Source organism: Equus asinus, chromosome 17 (assembly GCF_041296235.1).
Source record: "Equus asinus isolate D_3611 breed Donkey chromosome 17, EquAss-T2T_v2, whole genome shotgun sequence".
Classification (NCBI taxonomy): domain Eukaryota; kingdom Metazoa; phylum Chordata; class Mammalia; order Perissodactyla; family Equidae; genus Equus; species Equus asinus.
The window spans coordinates 471,874-486,591 of record NC_091806.1 but is presented as its reverse complement, the minus strand read 5'-3'; the positions used below and the strand labels follow the sequence as shown (position 1 = coordinate 486,591).

The 14,718-nt window shown below is 40.2% G+C and overlaps 1 protein-coding gene across 4 annotated transcripts in view; it reads left to right on the top strand.

The window, feature by feature from the left end:
* Nucleotides 1–14,718, top strand: part of HIPK3 (homeodomain interacting protein kinase 3) — a 162,521-nt gene that overhangs the window by 133,056 nt on the left and 14,747 nt on the right. For all 4 annotated transcript variants that reach the window (XM_044750017.2, XM_044750018.2, XM_070487501.1 and 1 more), the window contains 4 exons: nucleotides 3,415–3,538; nucleotides 12,194–12,313; nucleotides 12,952–13,038; nucleotides 13,753–13,937. In XM_044750017.2, coding sequence (XP_044605952.1) covers nucleotides 3,415–3,538; nucleotides 12,194–12,313; nucleotides 12,952–13,038; nucleotides 13,753–13,937 — 516 coding nt within the window. The remainder of the gene's footprint in view (nucleotides 1–3,414; nucleotides 3,539–12,193; nucleotides 12,314–12,951; nucleotides 13,039–13,752; nucleotides 13,938–14,718) is intronic.

Below are 14,718 nucleotides of genomic sequence, written 5' to 3'. Positions count from 1 at the left end.
CTCTGATATTCTCCTTTGCGTGACCCAACCAACCTGTGTTGGAATGAGTTATCTGAGAGATGTTTACTGAGTGCATATTCTCTGCTAGGTTCTGCATTTACAATAGTGAGGAAAAAAACACTAAGATCTCCCTCTGTCTTTTGTATGATATTGTGAGTACATAAGCTTGATAATGTAGGGGAGGAAGACATTTCCTCTACCCACTGTGGGTTCTTCTGGCCGGAGAACGAATTAAATTCACATGAGACAGAATAACAGGAGAAAATTAAACAAAGCTTTATAGCACGTATACATGGGAGAGGCCCAGGCAAGCTGAGCAACTCGCCAAAATGGCTGAAGCCCCCCCCTTAAATATCATCTTCAGCTAAAGACAAAGGAAGATGTTGGGGGTGGAGGGGGAGAGATCATGGGAGATTACCACACAAGTACAGTAAACAATATGCAGATTTAAGTCCTTGCCTTTGGCATTGATTAAGAGTTTCTAGAGATAAGGTCATCCCCCCTTCTTCCTGTTACAGAGAGGGAGACACCTTTACAGATGGTGATTTCCTTTACAATGTAAATGTTTCTTAACGAAGGGTAAGTAAACTCTACTTTTCAGAGTTGCTTTCCTGTCGGCAGTTTATTAAAAGTAACCAGCCCCAAACAATCTTCATGCCAAAGAGACATATCTTGGGGTGGCCAATTCCAAGCCCCCACAATAAGTTAGTGTAACTTTTTCCTTTTTCTACAACACAATTCAGTGTTTGATTATATCTGAATATAATTCATGTGTATACTTCTATACAAACGCTTATTAAGTATTTTTTCAGAAGAATGAAAGTCTTTTATTACTATGTTTTAAAAATCTTTTATGTCGCATAGCATCTCCCCATGGCTCTTACTTGTTTTTAACAAATGCTTGTGTGTTGATTGAGTCCTGTTGAATCTCATGTATTAATTATAGCAGACATGTCCAGGAGGAGAAGAGTCACTGGACAGATCCCAGATCTGTGGTAGAAGACAGCTTGTTTCTTCCCCCTTGAGCTACTCTGATGAGAAGATCTGTAGGGAGGAGATGGCTAGTCTGCCGCTTGGTCTCACTACTCGAGGCTGGGGCTTTGGTTCTCAGCTTTGGCCATGTATTGGAATCATCCTGGGAGCTTTAAAACGTACTGATGCCTAAGTTTCATCCCCAGAGTTTCTGATTTAATTGGTATGACAAGTAGAAATGGCAAGCAATAGGATATATTGGAGTATATGGGAAGCCATTTGATGTAAATCTAATTCGGCCTGACTTTGTTTTTTCCAAAAGGGCCTGACGTGGCCATCAAACATGCATTGTATATCTGCTTAAGCATTTGCTATGTCCCAAAGACAAGAACAAATGCCCATAAGATAAAGGTGCAGCTTCCCCCGCCATTGGCATTTCTTTAAGGATAAGCATCTTTCCCCAGGTTAGCAACTGATTGTTGTGCTCACCTGTGACCACCCAGCTTGAGACAACAGACCTGCCACCCTGCTGTGCTGTGTCCACTGAGACAGCAGACCTACTACCTGCTGTGTCCATCAGTCGCTGTCTTGTGACTATTGTAAAAGGGACATTTCAATCATATGTGAAACATCCTCTTTGAGGGTATATAACCACTCTGTACACCCACTTCTTTGGTGCCCTTCCTTCCTTGAGGAAGGAAGGCCCCGGGCCATGGTCTTCACATTTTGGCTCAGAATAAACTCACCCAAATTTTCATTTATAGATTGGTTATGGATTATTTTCGTTGACAGGTATAAGGTGTGGCCAGGACCAAGTGATTGTAATGTGCAGCCAAGATTGAGAACCACTGCCTTAGGAGATAATGACAGTCAGCAGTCTCAGTTGAAGAAACTAGCAGAAAGCTTGTATTCTGTAACTGTTTATGAAATGTATGTTGAGAGAGCCTGGCAACAGTGCCATCCCAATAGTAATTAGGACCCAAAGCTCATTGAGGGGGTTCAGCTGGTCAAGTCTGGGAAGATTAGAGTATCAAAATATATAACAATAATAATGGGTTATAAAGCATTGAATAAAAATAAGAATCCATTAATCTGTACTCACATAGGTAAATAAATGAATAAATTGAAAGTTTGATGAGGACTGGATTATTCATGTAGTCTCAAATTGAAACCACAGAGAAGGGAGGAGCTGCTACTGACGATATCTAGCAGACACCATGCTAATCAAGTAATCACAGTGAACATGATCAGCAGTGGAACAAATCGGAATTGTATGCCACCTGGTAGCACACAATGAGAAAAACATCACTCTGTAATTTTCCTCCCAAAGGTTTATAACCCAGATCTAACATGAGGAAACATCAGACAAACCCACAGTGGGGGCCATTCTACAAGTAACGGGCCTGGAGTATCTTATGCCAAGGTCATGGAAATCAAGAAAGACTTGAGCAACTATTCCTTTTTGAAAAAGACTGAAAGGGATATGACAACTAAATGCAGTGCGCGATTCTAAACTGGATCCTTTTGCTGGAAAGGACGTTACTGGTATAATTGTCCTGACTTGGAGCCTAAGGCTTCGAGGGTGGAGGTGTATTAGTGTTCATTTCCTGATTTTGATGATTGTATTGTGTTATGTAGGAGAATATTCTTGTTTGTAGGAAATACAAAGTACGCGGTTAATTGGCAAATTACTCTCAAATGGTTCAGGAAAAAAAAATTCATTGTACTGTTCTTACAACTTCTCTGTAAATTTGGGACTGTTTAGGATCACTATGTGTGACTTACTTTGGAATTACATAGCTATATGTGAAGTATCTCTTAGAAGGTTGAAAAAGTCATGTTAAGCAGCAACATAATCTATCTGGGAATGTTATCTTTCATGGAATACATTTTCCAAATTATCAAAGCTCTTGAAGTGCTAAAATGCTTTTTAATTATTTTGATGTATCCCCTACTTTTCTGTGTTTTCAAGCAGAGTACACTGAACTGGGTCTAATTATGTGAATATTTATTGTGTTCTGGAGGAATATCTAGGTCTGGATCTGCTTTAGCCTTCGGGGGTTTGGTTTTGTTTTGGCCTCTCTCTCGGTGTCTGCTTTTCAGTCTCTTGATGTCATGGTGCATGTATTCAGCAGTTTGCCAGTTCTCTTTTTAGTGTGCTATTTCTAATCTATAGTCTCAAAAACAAGATCTACAGTTTCTCCTTTTTTTAATGTGTGTTAATAAGACTCCATAAGGATTAAGTATAGAGATTTTATCATAGCGATGTTGTACTCATAGCACTTTTTAAAGATTAATTCAGGATATGGCTTGGTTTAAAAGAGCTCTGACAGTGAAGAGTTACTATAAATAGAAGGTGATTTCTTTGTCATTTTACTAACTTTTCTCAGGATGTCAGATGAAAACCACTCTGTTTTGTTTTTTTTGGTTGTTACATTTCAGAGCGCCAGAGATCATATTGGGATTGCCATTTTGTGAAGCCATAGACATGTGGTCACTGGGATGCGTGATTGCGGAATTATTCCTGGGATGGCCGCTCTACCCAGGAGCCCTGGAGTATGACCAGGTAACAGAACTTCGCGATAATCTAGTAGAACCAGTTGAATGTAAAGAAAAATAGTGGATTTGTAGGAATGCATTCCCCCAGGTATACAAATACATGTGAAAATCTTTTAAAAATAAAATGGCAAAACCTGGGATCTTAGGGAATTTAAATTCAAGATCTCAGAACTGTATTTGGTTTTTAAAAACTTTTATAACAACTGAGGTAAGTTTCATAAACAAAATTACAATCCACAGGCCCCAAAACCAGTTTTGTGAAACTCTTAAGAGAATTTCTTTTATCATTTTTATAGTATAGCCATATAAAGGGCTGGACTGTGTCATTTGAATAATAGCGCTCCACTCAGGTGGCAGACTGTGACGATGGGTGAAATGTCAGCCTCTCCAAGGGCTAAAGGCATCGTAACTCCTGGTCGTAGACCAGCAACCATTGTTGGTCTTAAGTACCTCAGCCACCTGAACCCTCTTTAGTATTTTTAGCTGTTTTTGAATGGTGCTAAAGTCTAGTTTAACATTATCTAGATGATTCTCAGTAGAATCTAGCAAATCACTTCATTAAACACTTTTCATGATAGTTTTCAGGTACGTTTATTAACCTCTCTAAGGTATTAGACAATGTGGTTTGCTATTTTCTTGGTTTTTAATACCAAGATTCTTTTTTGGAGTAATTGTTATCTTATTTACTATTATTTGGAAGAGTTTCATAGCATCTCCTTTATTAGAGAGATATATACATATTCAGCTATTTTAGTGGAAAATGTTAGTCAAAATTAACAAAATGGTTACCTTCATTTTGTCTTTCTATAATTGGCTTATAGTGGATAAATATAATATTCATTTAAATGACATTTAGCTTTTAAGCATGAAAAAATAGAACATTTAGGTAACATTAGATGTCATCATTAACTTTAATCTCTTATCTTCTTCCATTGACTTTCTACCATAAGGCTTCTCAGACTAGTTGTCCTGTGTTCTCTACCTTCCCCTCCATGTTCAGCATACCTCTTTTTTTTTTTTTTCAATTGAGGTCATAATAGTTTACAACATTGTGAAAATTCACTTGCACGTTATTGTCTGTCTGTTACCATATAAGTGCTCCCATTCACCCCCTTTTCCACCTCCCAACCCCCTTCCCCCTGGTAACCACTGAACTTTTCTCTTTTTCCATGTGTTTATCTTCTACATATGAGTGAAATCATATGATATTTGTCTTTCTCTGTCTGGCTTATTTCACTAAACATCCATCCATGTTGTTGTGAATGGGACGATTTTGTCTTTTTTCTGGCTGAGTAGTACTCCATTGTATATATATACCACATCTTCTTTGTCCAGTCATCAGTGGATGGGCACTTAGGTTGCTTCCACATCTTGGCTGTTGTGAATAATGCTGCAATGAACATAGGGGTGCATTAGTCTCTTTGAATTGTTGATTTCAAGTTCTTTGGATAGATACCCAGTAGTGGGATAGCTGGGTTGTATGGTATTTCTATTTTTAATTTTTTGAGGAATCTTCATACTGTTTACCACAGTGGCTGCACCAGTTTGCCTTCCCACCAGCAGTGAATGAGGGTTCCCTCTTCGCCACATCCTCTCCAACATTTGTTATTTTTTGTCTTGGTGATTATAGCCATTTTAATGGATTTAAGGTGATGCCTTAGTGTAGTTTTGATTTGCATTGTTCAGTGTACTGCTTAAAAGATAGTTTCTGTAGAATTTTCCGTATATCCTGGATTCCTTCAGCTTTTCCCCAACCACTAACCTTGATGCAGATGCTAGACTATTGCTAGTTTTGAAAGAGTTAGTGATCTCCTTGGAGAACCCATAAGCTCTTAGCTGCTGAAGTACTGAGGTTGCCGTCAAATGTGAGAACACCTTTGGCTCTGTAGACTGTGGTTTGTGACCCGTGTGACACCCTGGAGCAGGACACCATCTAGTGGCAACTTCACGTCCATTTGCTGTCGTACTGCGGATTTGGACTTTACACTTCTATTCTTGGACAACTGATGTTAGTACTGAAGAGGACCTTATAGATTATCTAGTTAGTGCCCCTGCCCATTTTATAAAGGAGGAAACCAAGGCCCAGGAAAATGAAATGACATGTCAGATGTCACAATGATAATTTAAGACAAAGCCCTGACCAAAACTGTGTTTCTAAAGTCATTAATAGATGCTTTTTAAAACAAACTGGAAACAGGTGTTATCCGATCCAGATTAGCAGTATTTTCAGAATGTATATTACTTTAATTCCAAAGGGGTATAGTAATTGAAAAAAGCTATTACACAGAGCATCAGTAGTTGCACAGTTATCAGTTCAGTGTTGTAAAAATTATTCTCCAAAATGCATGAATGCAAATAAATAGGAGTGATGGTGTGAGCATATCATTGTTTTGCTTCCAATCTTAGACTTTATATTCATTTTCAAATATGATATTTGCTATATAGGTTTTGATTTATGTCTGTTTTCAAGATAAAGGAGCTCCCTTCTATACCTAATTTTCTGAGCATTTTTTTAAACGCTAAATTAATTTTGGACTCTCAAATGCTTTTCTGCATCTATTAAAGTGTTCACATAAGTATTCTTTTTTGTTTTTTTGCTTTAGTCTATTTATTAATGTGGTTGAGTTTCATAGATTTCCCCAGCTCCCTGGACTATGATCATCTGATTAGGATGAGAAAGGGGCGCCAGCAGAGTCGACCTTTCTGTCATCTGCTCCTCTTCCAGACTTCAGCTGCCCTAATCACTTGGGCGCCCAATTGGGATGTTGTTGCTGTTTTATTTTTTAACTTATTTTTTGCATTACAGTGGGCCGTGGTAATGTTACGAATTAATACTGAGTTCTTCTATGTGCCAGGAACTGTTCTGATTAACACTGGACGTTAACTTATTTGATGCTCACAACATCCGTATGAGGTACATGCTGCTAGTGCCTCTGTTTTACAGATGAGGAAGGTGCGGGGAAGTTAAATAACTTGCCCAAAACCCCAGCACAGGCAGCATGAACCCAGGAGCCATGCTGTTAGCAGTGGATGCCTCTGCTCTACCTCAGGATAAGACTCTCCAGCCGGTGTGAGGAGAGCGGCCCAGCTGAGAGGGCCCGACCCAGCCCTGCTCTTGTCCGTCCTCAGTCTCCGGTCCTCTCCCAGACGCCACTCCCACCCCCCACTGTCAGTCTGCTGGCACTCCAAGAGGGTTTTCACAGTCTCGTTGTTTGCTTCTCAGATTCCTCAGCTTCGTTAGTATTCTGTCTCCAGATGTGACTTGTAGGGAGGGAGCCAGCCGCCTATGCTAGTTTATCATTTTGTCCTGTGATGACATTTTGTACAAATATTTATTTCTCAGAAAGTATGTTGTACAAGATCTTCTTTTCTTTCTGTTTTGCTTTTGTTTATAACATTCCTTTTAACAACAGGAGTGTTCTTTATTACAAATAAATCAGTAATATTTGTAAAGAGGGGAAGCTCAACCAATTTGGAAAATTCAGTTCAGTATAAACACATCACAATTCTGTATTTTATACCTCTAGTAGTAGCTTCAGAATAATATAAATCTAAAATTGACAGAAGCAAAAATAGAAATAGATAAACCCACAATCATAATAGGTGATTTTCGCACCTTTCTTTGAGTAATTGATAAAGCAAGTAGATAGAAAGGAATCAGTGAGAATATAGTTTGAACACGATTAACCAAGTTGACCCAATGACACAGGTATAGCACGCTGCACCCAGTACTACACACAGAACTGCAGGATACCCACTTCTCAAGTGCACATGGGACATTTATAACAGTAAAGACTTCCTATGAAATATATTGTAAGTTATCTCTTTCTTAACTGTTGTTGGTATGTCTTATGTTCAACCTTTATTTAACCTTCTAATAGTAGACCTATAATTGTTATATACTTAAAAGCCAGGAGAAAATATTCAGATTATTTTAATTCTTCATTATGGGGTTAGTATTCCAGCCCTTTAATCATCTTTATCATCTCTTAAAGCTGTTCCAAGGCAATTTCCTTTTTGAATTTTGGATTCCATAACGAGGGACTGACCATGTTGAGAATTTCTCACAGGCCATGTTTCTCGTCCATGCATTTCATTTCCCTTTGTCCACAAGTGTGTTTAGTGTGTGTTAAAGGAGGGCCCTGTGAAGTGGTGGTGTGCGGGACCCCTTCCTGTCTTAAGGGCAGGTCTACTGTCGTCTTAGTGTTCCATGTGCAGGATTTAACTAGGTTTACCAGGGAAATATAAAAACATTATAGGGAATTGTAATATTTTTGTGGAGGGAGGGAGAATAATTTATTTGGTAAATGTTGATTGTTCTTGCAAAATGTTTGTTGGAGTTTAGATAGAATCTTATCCAGAACAGCAAAAAGTCTGAGTTTATATTCAAGTTATTATCCTTCATAATTTCAAATCACGTCTTATGCAGGAGCAATGAAGTCTACTGTTTCCACTCCGGGGCAGCGGGTGGGAGTCTTTAAAGGACACTGTTTTGTCAGGCTGTTCACATGCAGAGAGGCCTTCTGAAGCTGCCTTAAGTAAAAGTTCACTTTTTTATCTGTGGACTTGCACAAAAATCCACAAATGGAGCTGTGATACGGCTGGATCGGGTGCAGCCTGGAATCGGAGGTGCTTTGGCTTTTGAGGGCAGACTTAGCGGAACTGGCAGGCGCCATAGACCCTCATCCGATGCCGGGTCTTCCGTGTACCTCAGCTGCTCTTCAGGTGCTTTCGTGTGTTCTGACCCCAACTTGCTACTCAGGATCTGCTCACCCTCAGCTGTGGTTAGGTTAACATGGCCATTGGACTCCGGCTCCACATCATAATCCTTCCGCTCGTCCCCCCACAGTAGTTGGCATTTCTTAGTCCCCATTCCTGACATTGTAAATCTGATTTGCTTGGCTTATTTCTACTTGAGTTCACAAAGTGAATTTATGCAGTAATGCTTCTGAGTCTGATCCCCACCCTTCATCCACTGGGGGCGGGGGGCCAAGGGTGGGTCCCTTCATGTATCAGGCTTACAGATGGGACAGTTCCTCTTCGAAAGACCGGGTGGGCGTTGTGACCAAATGCACTGACAGATTCACCTGCCGCTTGCTTTGCTGCTTTCAGTGCCGTCCCAGTTTCTTAGAGACGCTAATTGCTCTGTCCTCTACTCTTCTGGCACCTTGTTTTCTTCTTCACAGTGGCACTTCTGGGCTTAATTGCAGATTATGTGCTTAAATATTTATCTGTTCTGCTTTTATATGCTTTTGAAGATTGGCACCATATTTTATTCATCTGCATATCCTTAGCATCTGACGCATGATAAATGCTCTTTGTGTATTTGTTGAAATTGAATTGTCGAATGCCTTTCCTGCCACTCAAGAGACTGATGTAACATCTAGGTCCTGAGCTCTTAGTACTTTTCTCTTCATTTTCTGTTTCCATAGAACAAGGAACTCAGCCACCTCGGGGATGTGGATGAGGGGAAGGCACTGCACTTTAATGAAATGAAACTAATTAGTAAGGTGGAGATTTTAGTGATCATTCCTTGTAAAATAAACATAGACTGTTGTCAGGAGGCTCATAGTCTAGTGGGGAAAACAAACATGTAAAAAATAATTGTTACATAGTGTTATAAAGGCACCAAAATTATTATGTTCTAGGTGTGATGGTGGCACAGAGAAGTGGTCACCCTTGTTTGGGATCGTTAGGCACAGCTTGACTGAGGAGAAGTTTTGTTTTGTGAGGAAGATTGTCGCTGAGCTATCATCTGTGGCAGTCTTTCTCTATTTTATGTGGGTTGCAGCCACAGCGTGGCTTGACGAGAGGTGCTAGGTCTGCTCCTGAACCCGCAAACCCCAGGCTGCTGAAGCAGCGCCTGCGAACTTAGCCACTACGCAACCAGTCCAGCCCCAGGAGAAGTTCTTGAATTGAGTCTTGAAGGAGGAATAGTAAAAGTTTGTCACGGGGATTTGGTGAAGTGAGGCGGGGCACAGGGACCTTGGTGAACAGGAGTTAGAGAGCAATCTGGGAAAGAGGAATGAGCCCATGTGAAGTTGAGCACGGTGCTAGGTGGGCCTGGAGCAGAGGAGCACGTGAAGAACAGGGCAGAGATGAAGCTGGAGGGCCTGTACGCCAGGATTAGAGATTTGGAATTGATCTCATAGGCAATAAAGTAATTTTATGCAAGGAGTAACGATCAGATTTACATTTTACCAAAATGGCTGTTAGCTGTGTGAAAAATGAATTGGGTGTGAGAGGATGGGGTCATTAGGGAGGCAGGCAGTAGCTTGGGGGTTTTGAAATTATATAACAGAATTGAAGAAGACCTGACGTAGGGATGGAGAGGAGGGGCAGTTAGGAAAGATACTAATGAGTAAAATTGTGAGGGTTTTGGGTGTTGGGGGAAAGGGAATGAGGGAGAGGTGCTTGTCTGGCATAAATGTCAGGTTTCTGATTTGGGTGGTTGGTGTTGCTGTTCATCAAAGGGAGAAACACCTGAGGATTAACAGATATGAGGGAAAATGAGGTTAGGATATGTTCACCCTGAGGCAGGTACCTAAAGTGTAGCCAAGTGGAGAGTTTCAGTAAGTTGGATCTATAACCAGAGTGGAGATAAATAGTTGGATACAGATTTAGAGATGAAACTGTGGGTGTGTGGGGCTTATAGAGGGAAAGGACAGGGAAAGCTCTGGAACACGTCATAGAACAGGTGGAGAGGGGAAGGGAAAGAGTGTCAAGAGCAGGAGAAGAACTAGAAAAGAGTGATGCTGTGGAAATGCAAGGAACAGAGTTTCTAGTAGAGAGGTAATAGCCAATAGTGTCAGAGGAAGATAAGGGTTAATATGTGTTATCGAATGTGTCAGTCATTAAAGGCCATTCCTTAGCTTAGTACCATATCGTGGGAGTGATAGGAAAATTCACATTGTAGTGTGCTGAAGTGAGAATGGGAAGCAAAATATAGGCTGCTATTTTAAGACTCTTAACTGAGTGAGAAAAGAAAGAGTTTTAAATAGTTAAAGAAGATTCTTTTTGAGGATAGAAGATATTAAGCGTTTTTGTGGATTGAGGGGAAGGATCTCATAGAGGAGGAAATAGAAGACACAAGAGAGGATGGGCTGACTGCTACAGCAGAGTCCGTAAGGTTTGAAACAAAAGGAGCCCTGTGTTCTCAAACCCAGTCTGGAGGAGGTTAGCCTCTGTTTACTCCCTGTGCTGCCCGGTTATTAAGTTGGGGAACAGAAGTTTGAGGGCCTGCTGGGTACCAGCCATTGTCCTGGGTGCATATCTAAGTCAACAAAATAAAGTCCTTCCCTCCATGAAACTTTCATTCAAAGGGGGAGCAGGGTAAGAAAATAGAAAGCAAATGTACAGAGTATCAGATGGTAAAAGCATGTTGGAGAAAAACGTGAGAGTAAGGCAGATGGGGTAGCTGAGGAGGAGAGAGCTGTTGTTATTTATTGGTGGGTCATGGAAGGCCCCCTGAGCAAGGTGACGTTGGAGCTGAGAGTTGAAGAAGTGGAAGATGAGCGTTCAGATGCATGGGGAGGAGCGTTCAAACAGAAGGACACCAAGCTCAGGCCCTGAGGATGGAGCGGTTCTGTATACTCCCGAGAGCTCCTCCTCCACTGACTCAGCCATGCCTCTGCCGTGACACAGACGGCCCTCCACTGCTCCCGCAGTCAGAATCACCAAGTCTCCATCAGGCTGTCTCTCTTGAATCCACTGCTTTCTCTCTGTCCCTCCTCAGTCTCTCCGTTCAGGCCCGCTCAGCTCTCCCCTGGCCTTTTCCTCTCAACGTTCTTAGACATCGCTTTAGAAGTGTAACTTGTCAGTTTTCTGTCTGGATTTCTCCACTGGTTTCCCATTATTCCCTCCTAGAGTAAAATCCAAACTTCCTAACCTATTGATAAAGTCCTCTGCCTGCTAGTTCGGTTTCATCTCTTCCCGTTTCTCCCTTAGCCAACCTCTGTGCTTCCAGTCTCTGTGAATGTCTAGGGATTTTCTCTTGGTTTTCCATATTTATTCATGTATTACAGCCTTAACATAAATCATAATAGATCAGGTTTTCCCCACTCCTCTAGGGCTGAGGAACTCTTGTTTATCCTTTAAGACCCAACTTGAACATAGCCTCTTCTGGAACTTTATGTGACTACAATTATTTTAGGTGTTCCTTCTCTGTCTTTCCACAAAGTATGCATTTATTATGGTGCTTTTATTTTTTATTTTCTTAGTTTATTTTTTTTGAGGAACATTAGTCCTGAGCTAACATCTACTGCCAATCCTCCTCTCCTTGCTGAGGAAGACTGGCCCTGAGCTAACATCTGTGCCCATCTTCCTCTACTTTATATGTGGGACGCCTGCCACAGTATGGCTCGACAAGTGGTGGCATGTCTGCACCTGGGATACGAACCGGTGAACCCCCGGCTGCCGAAGCGGAACGTGCAAACTTAACCACTGCGCCACCGGGCTGGCCCCTGTTATGGTGCTTTTAACACTGTATTATAATAGTTTACTTGTGTGTTCCCCCACTAGACTGTGAATTTCTTGAGGGCACAGACTGCATCAGTGAATTCTTGACCTAACATCTGTCTTAGTGTCTGATATATAGTAGGTGTTCAATTAATATCTGTTGCATGAAAGAATAAATGTTTTTGTTCTGTAAATTATTTTTCAGATTCGTTACATTTCTCAGACTCAAGGTTTACCAGGAGAACAGTTGTTAAATGTGGGTACGAAATCCACAAGATTTTTTTGCAGAGAAACAGATATTTCTCATTCTGGTTGGAGATTAAAGGTAATTACAAAGTATTTAGAAAAACAGTTTTCTAAGATGCCTCATGAGTGTGGACGATACCCTCTATGCCTATTTTAATTTTATTGCATGTCTTCCTTCAAAATTCAAAAGAATTTTCATTTTTTACCCTCCCTCTTTTTTTTATTTAACAGGGAAAGCCCTGTCTGAGTTACTTAGCTCATTCCCTAACCTGGCAACATAATTATTAACTCATCAAATGGTTTTTAAAGTTTTGTGTGTATATTCTCACTTTTATGTTGTATGTTTCATCTTCTCTACCTGCATCTACATTCTTAGCTCTACAGGGCAGGGGCTAAGTCTAACCGCTGACTGTCAGCCGAGTACCTGACTTATTCCTAGGATCTTTGAGGGGGGTGTTGGTAAACCTCAGTGATTAACTTTATAATTAGTTATTTTGTTTAAGGAGTTTGTTATATGTACTATTTTTGACCTGAACCAAGATCTTCTCATTTTTTTGTGCTTCTAAAAAATACATTTTTGATAGTTATTCTTTTGAAACTACTACTTGTCTTCGAATATTTAATATATTAGACTGATGTGCCAGAATTCAAGAAATAAAGAATTCAGAAATGATGAATAATAATATATTATTTTCCTGCTTTGATATATTCAATAAGACACTGGAAGAGCACGAGGCAGAGACAGGAATGAAGTCTAAAGAAGCCAGAAAGTACATATTCAGCAGTCTGGACGACATAGTGCATGTGAGTACTGCAGCTGCGTTCGTCAGGCCTGCATGCTGAAGGTGGCAGACTTGCATGCCAAGGATGCCAAAACGTGCTAATCGTTTTCTAAATGACTATAGAGTGCTTGCTGTCTTTAATCTTTTCAAAGGAAATTCATTCTAAGGTTTCAACCTTTCAGGAACTAAATTACATGTCTTTATCAAATATTTAATTTACACTATACTGCTCTTGAGCAAAAAGTATTTTCTTTAAAAGCAAAAAATCCTAGCAAACAAATTTCTTTTCCTTATATCTTGTTGGAAATGTATTTTTGTTTAATTAAAAAAATTCTTTTTGGGGCTGGCCCAGTGGCCTTAAGTTCACATGCCCCTCTTTGGCGGCCCAGGGTTCATGAGTTCAGATCCCAGGTGCGGACCTGCACGCTGCTCATCAAACCATGCTGTGGCAGCGACCCACATACAAAATAGAGGAAGATGGGCATAGATGTTAGCTCAGGGACAATCTTCCTCAAGTAAAAGGAGAAAAAAAAAATTCTTTTCCAGCTTTGAATGCTATTTGGTGTCTCATTATTTTGAAGATTTTTTAAGTTCAGTTGTTCTTTTTTATTTCAAAATAATTGTAGTTCTTTGTTCTTTTGTCTGTTGTGGTATTTTGTGTTAACTGTGAAGCTTTAACATATACTACCATCCATGGCTTATTTTTGTTTGATGACTTAAAATTTTGATTTCACAGGTGAACACAGTGATGGATTTAGAAGGAAGTGATCTTTTGGCTGAGAAAGCTGATAGAAGAGAATTTGTTGGTCTGTTGAAGAAAATGTTGTTAATTGATGCAGATTTCAGAATTACTCCAGCTGAGACTTTGAACCATCCTTTTGTTAATATGAAACATCTTCTAGATTTCCCTCATAGCAACCAGTATGTTATTTCAAAATCTTTAAAAATGATTCTGGAGAAATAATAATATGACTTATAGAAAATCAGTGTATTAGAAAAATGATTTGATTTCTTCATTAAATATAAGTAAACTGAGTCAAAAGAGGTTAAGCTAATTTGGCCAAGTTCGCTGGTAACTAGACGTAGAGCTAGAGTGCATCTGAATTGCATTCCATTATTCTCTTCCCAAAATACCGTATTGAGAATGACTGGGTGATTTTGTTTTTATACGACATTCTTACCTTAATAACCAGGCATATATATAGTAAAAGGAAATGGCAGCACTCTTCCTCCCTCTTTTTTTTCTTTTTTTGGGGGAAGATTATCCCTGAGCTAAAATCTGCCACCAATCCTCCTCTTTTTTTTTTTTTTTCTGAGGAAGACTGGCCCTGAGCTGACATCCGTGCCCATCTTCCTCTTCTTTATATGTGGGATGCCTTTATATGTGGCTTGACAAACGGTGCATGGGTCCACACCCAGGATCTGAACTGGCAAACCCCAGGCCACCGAAGCGTAACCACTGCACCACCGGGCTGGCCTCCCTCCTTCTTTTGAGTCCTGCAAACTTTGTTTTCAGTTTCCCTTTGCACCATTTTGCTTTCCTGTTCCCTATTCTTTCTTCTCTGCATTGTGGAAGGAAAGGAAATAGGTTTTTTTTACAGTTTAGTAGAGAAGAATATATGCTCAAATTGAGAAGGCCTTATCAGAGTTACCGTGGGCAAATCTTTTGAATTCTTTGAACCCCAGACCTCTTTTTTATAGG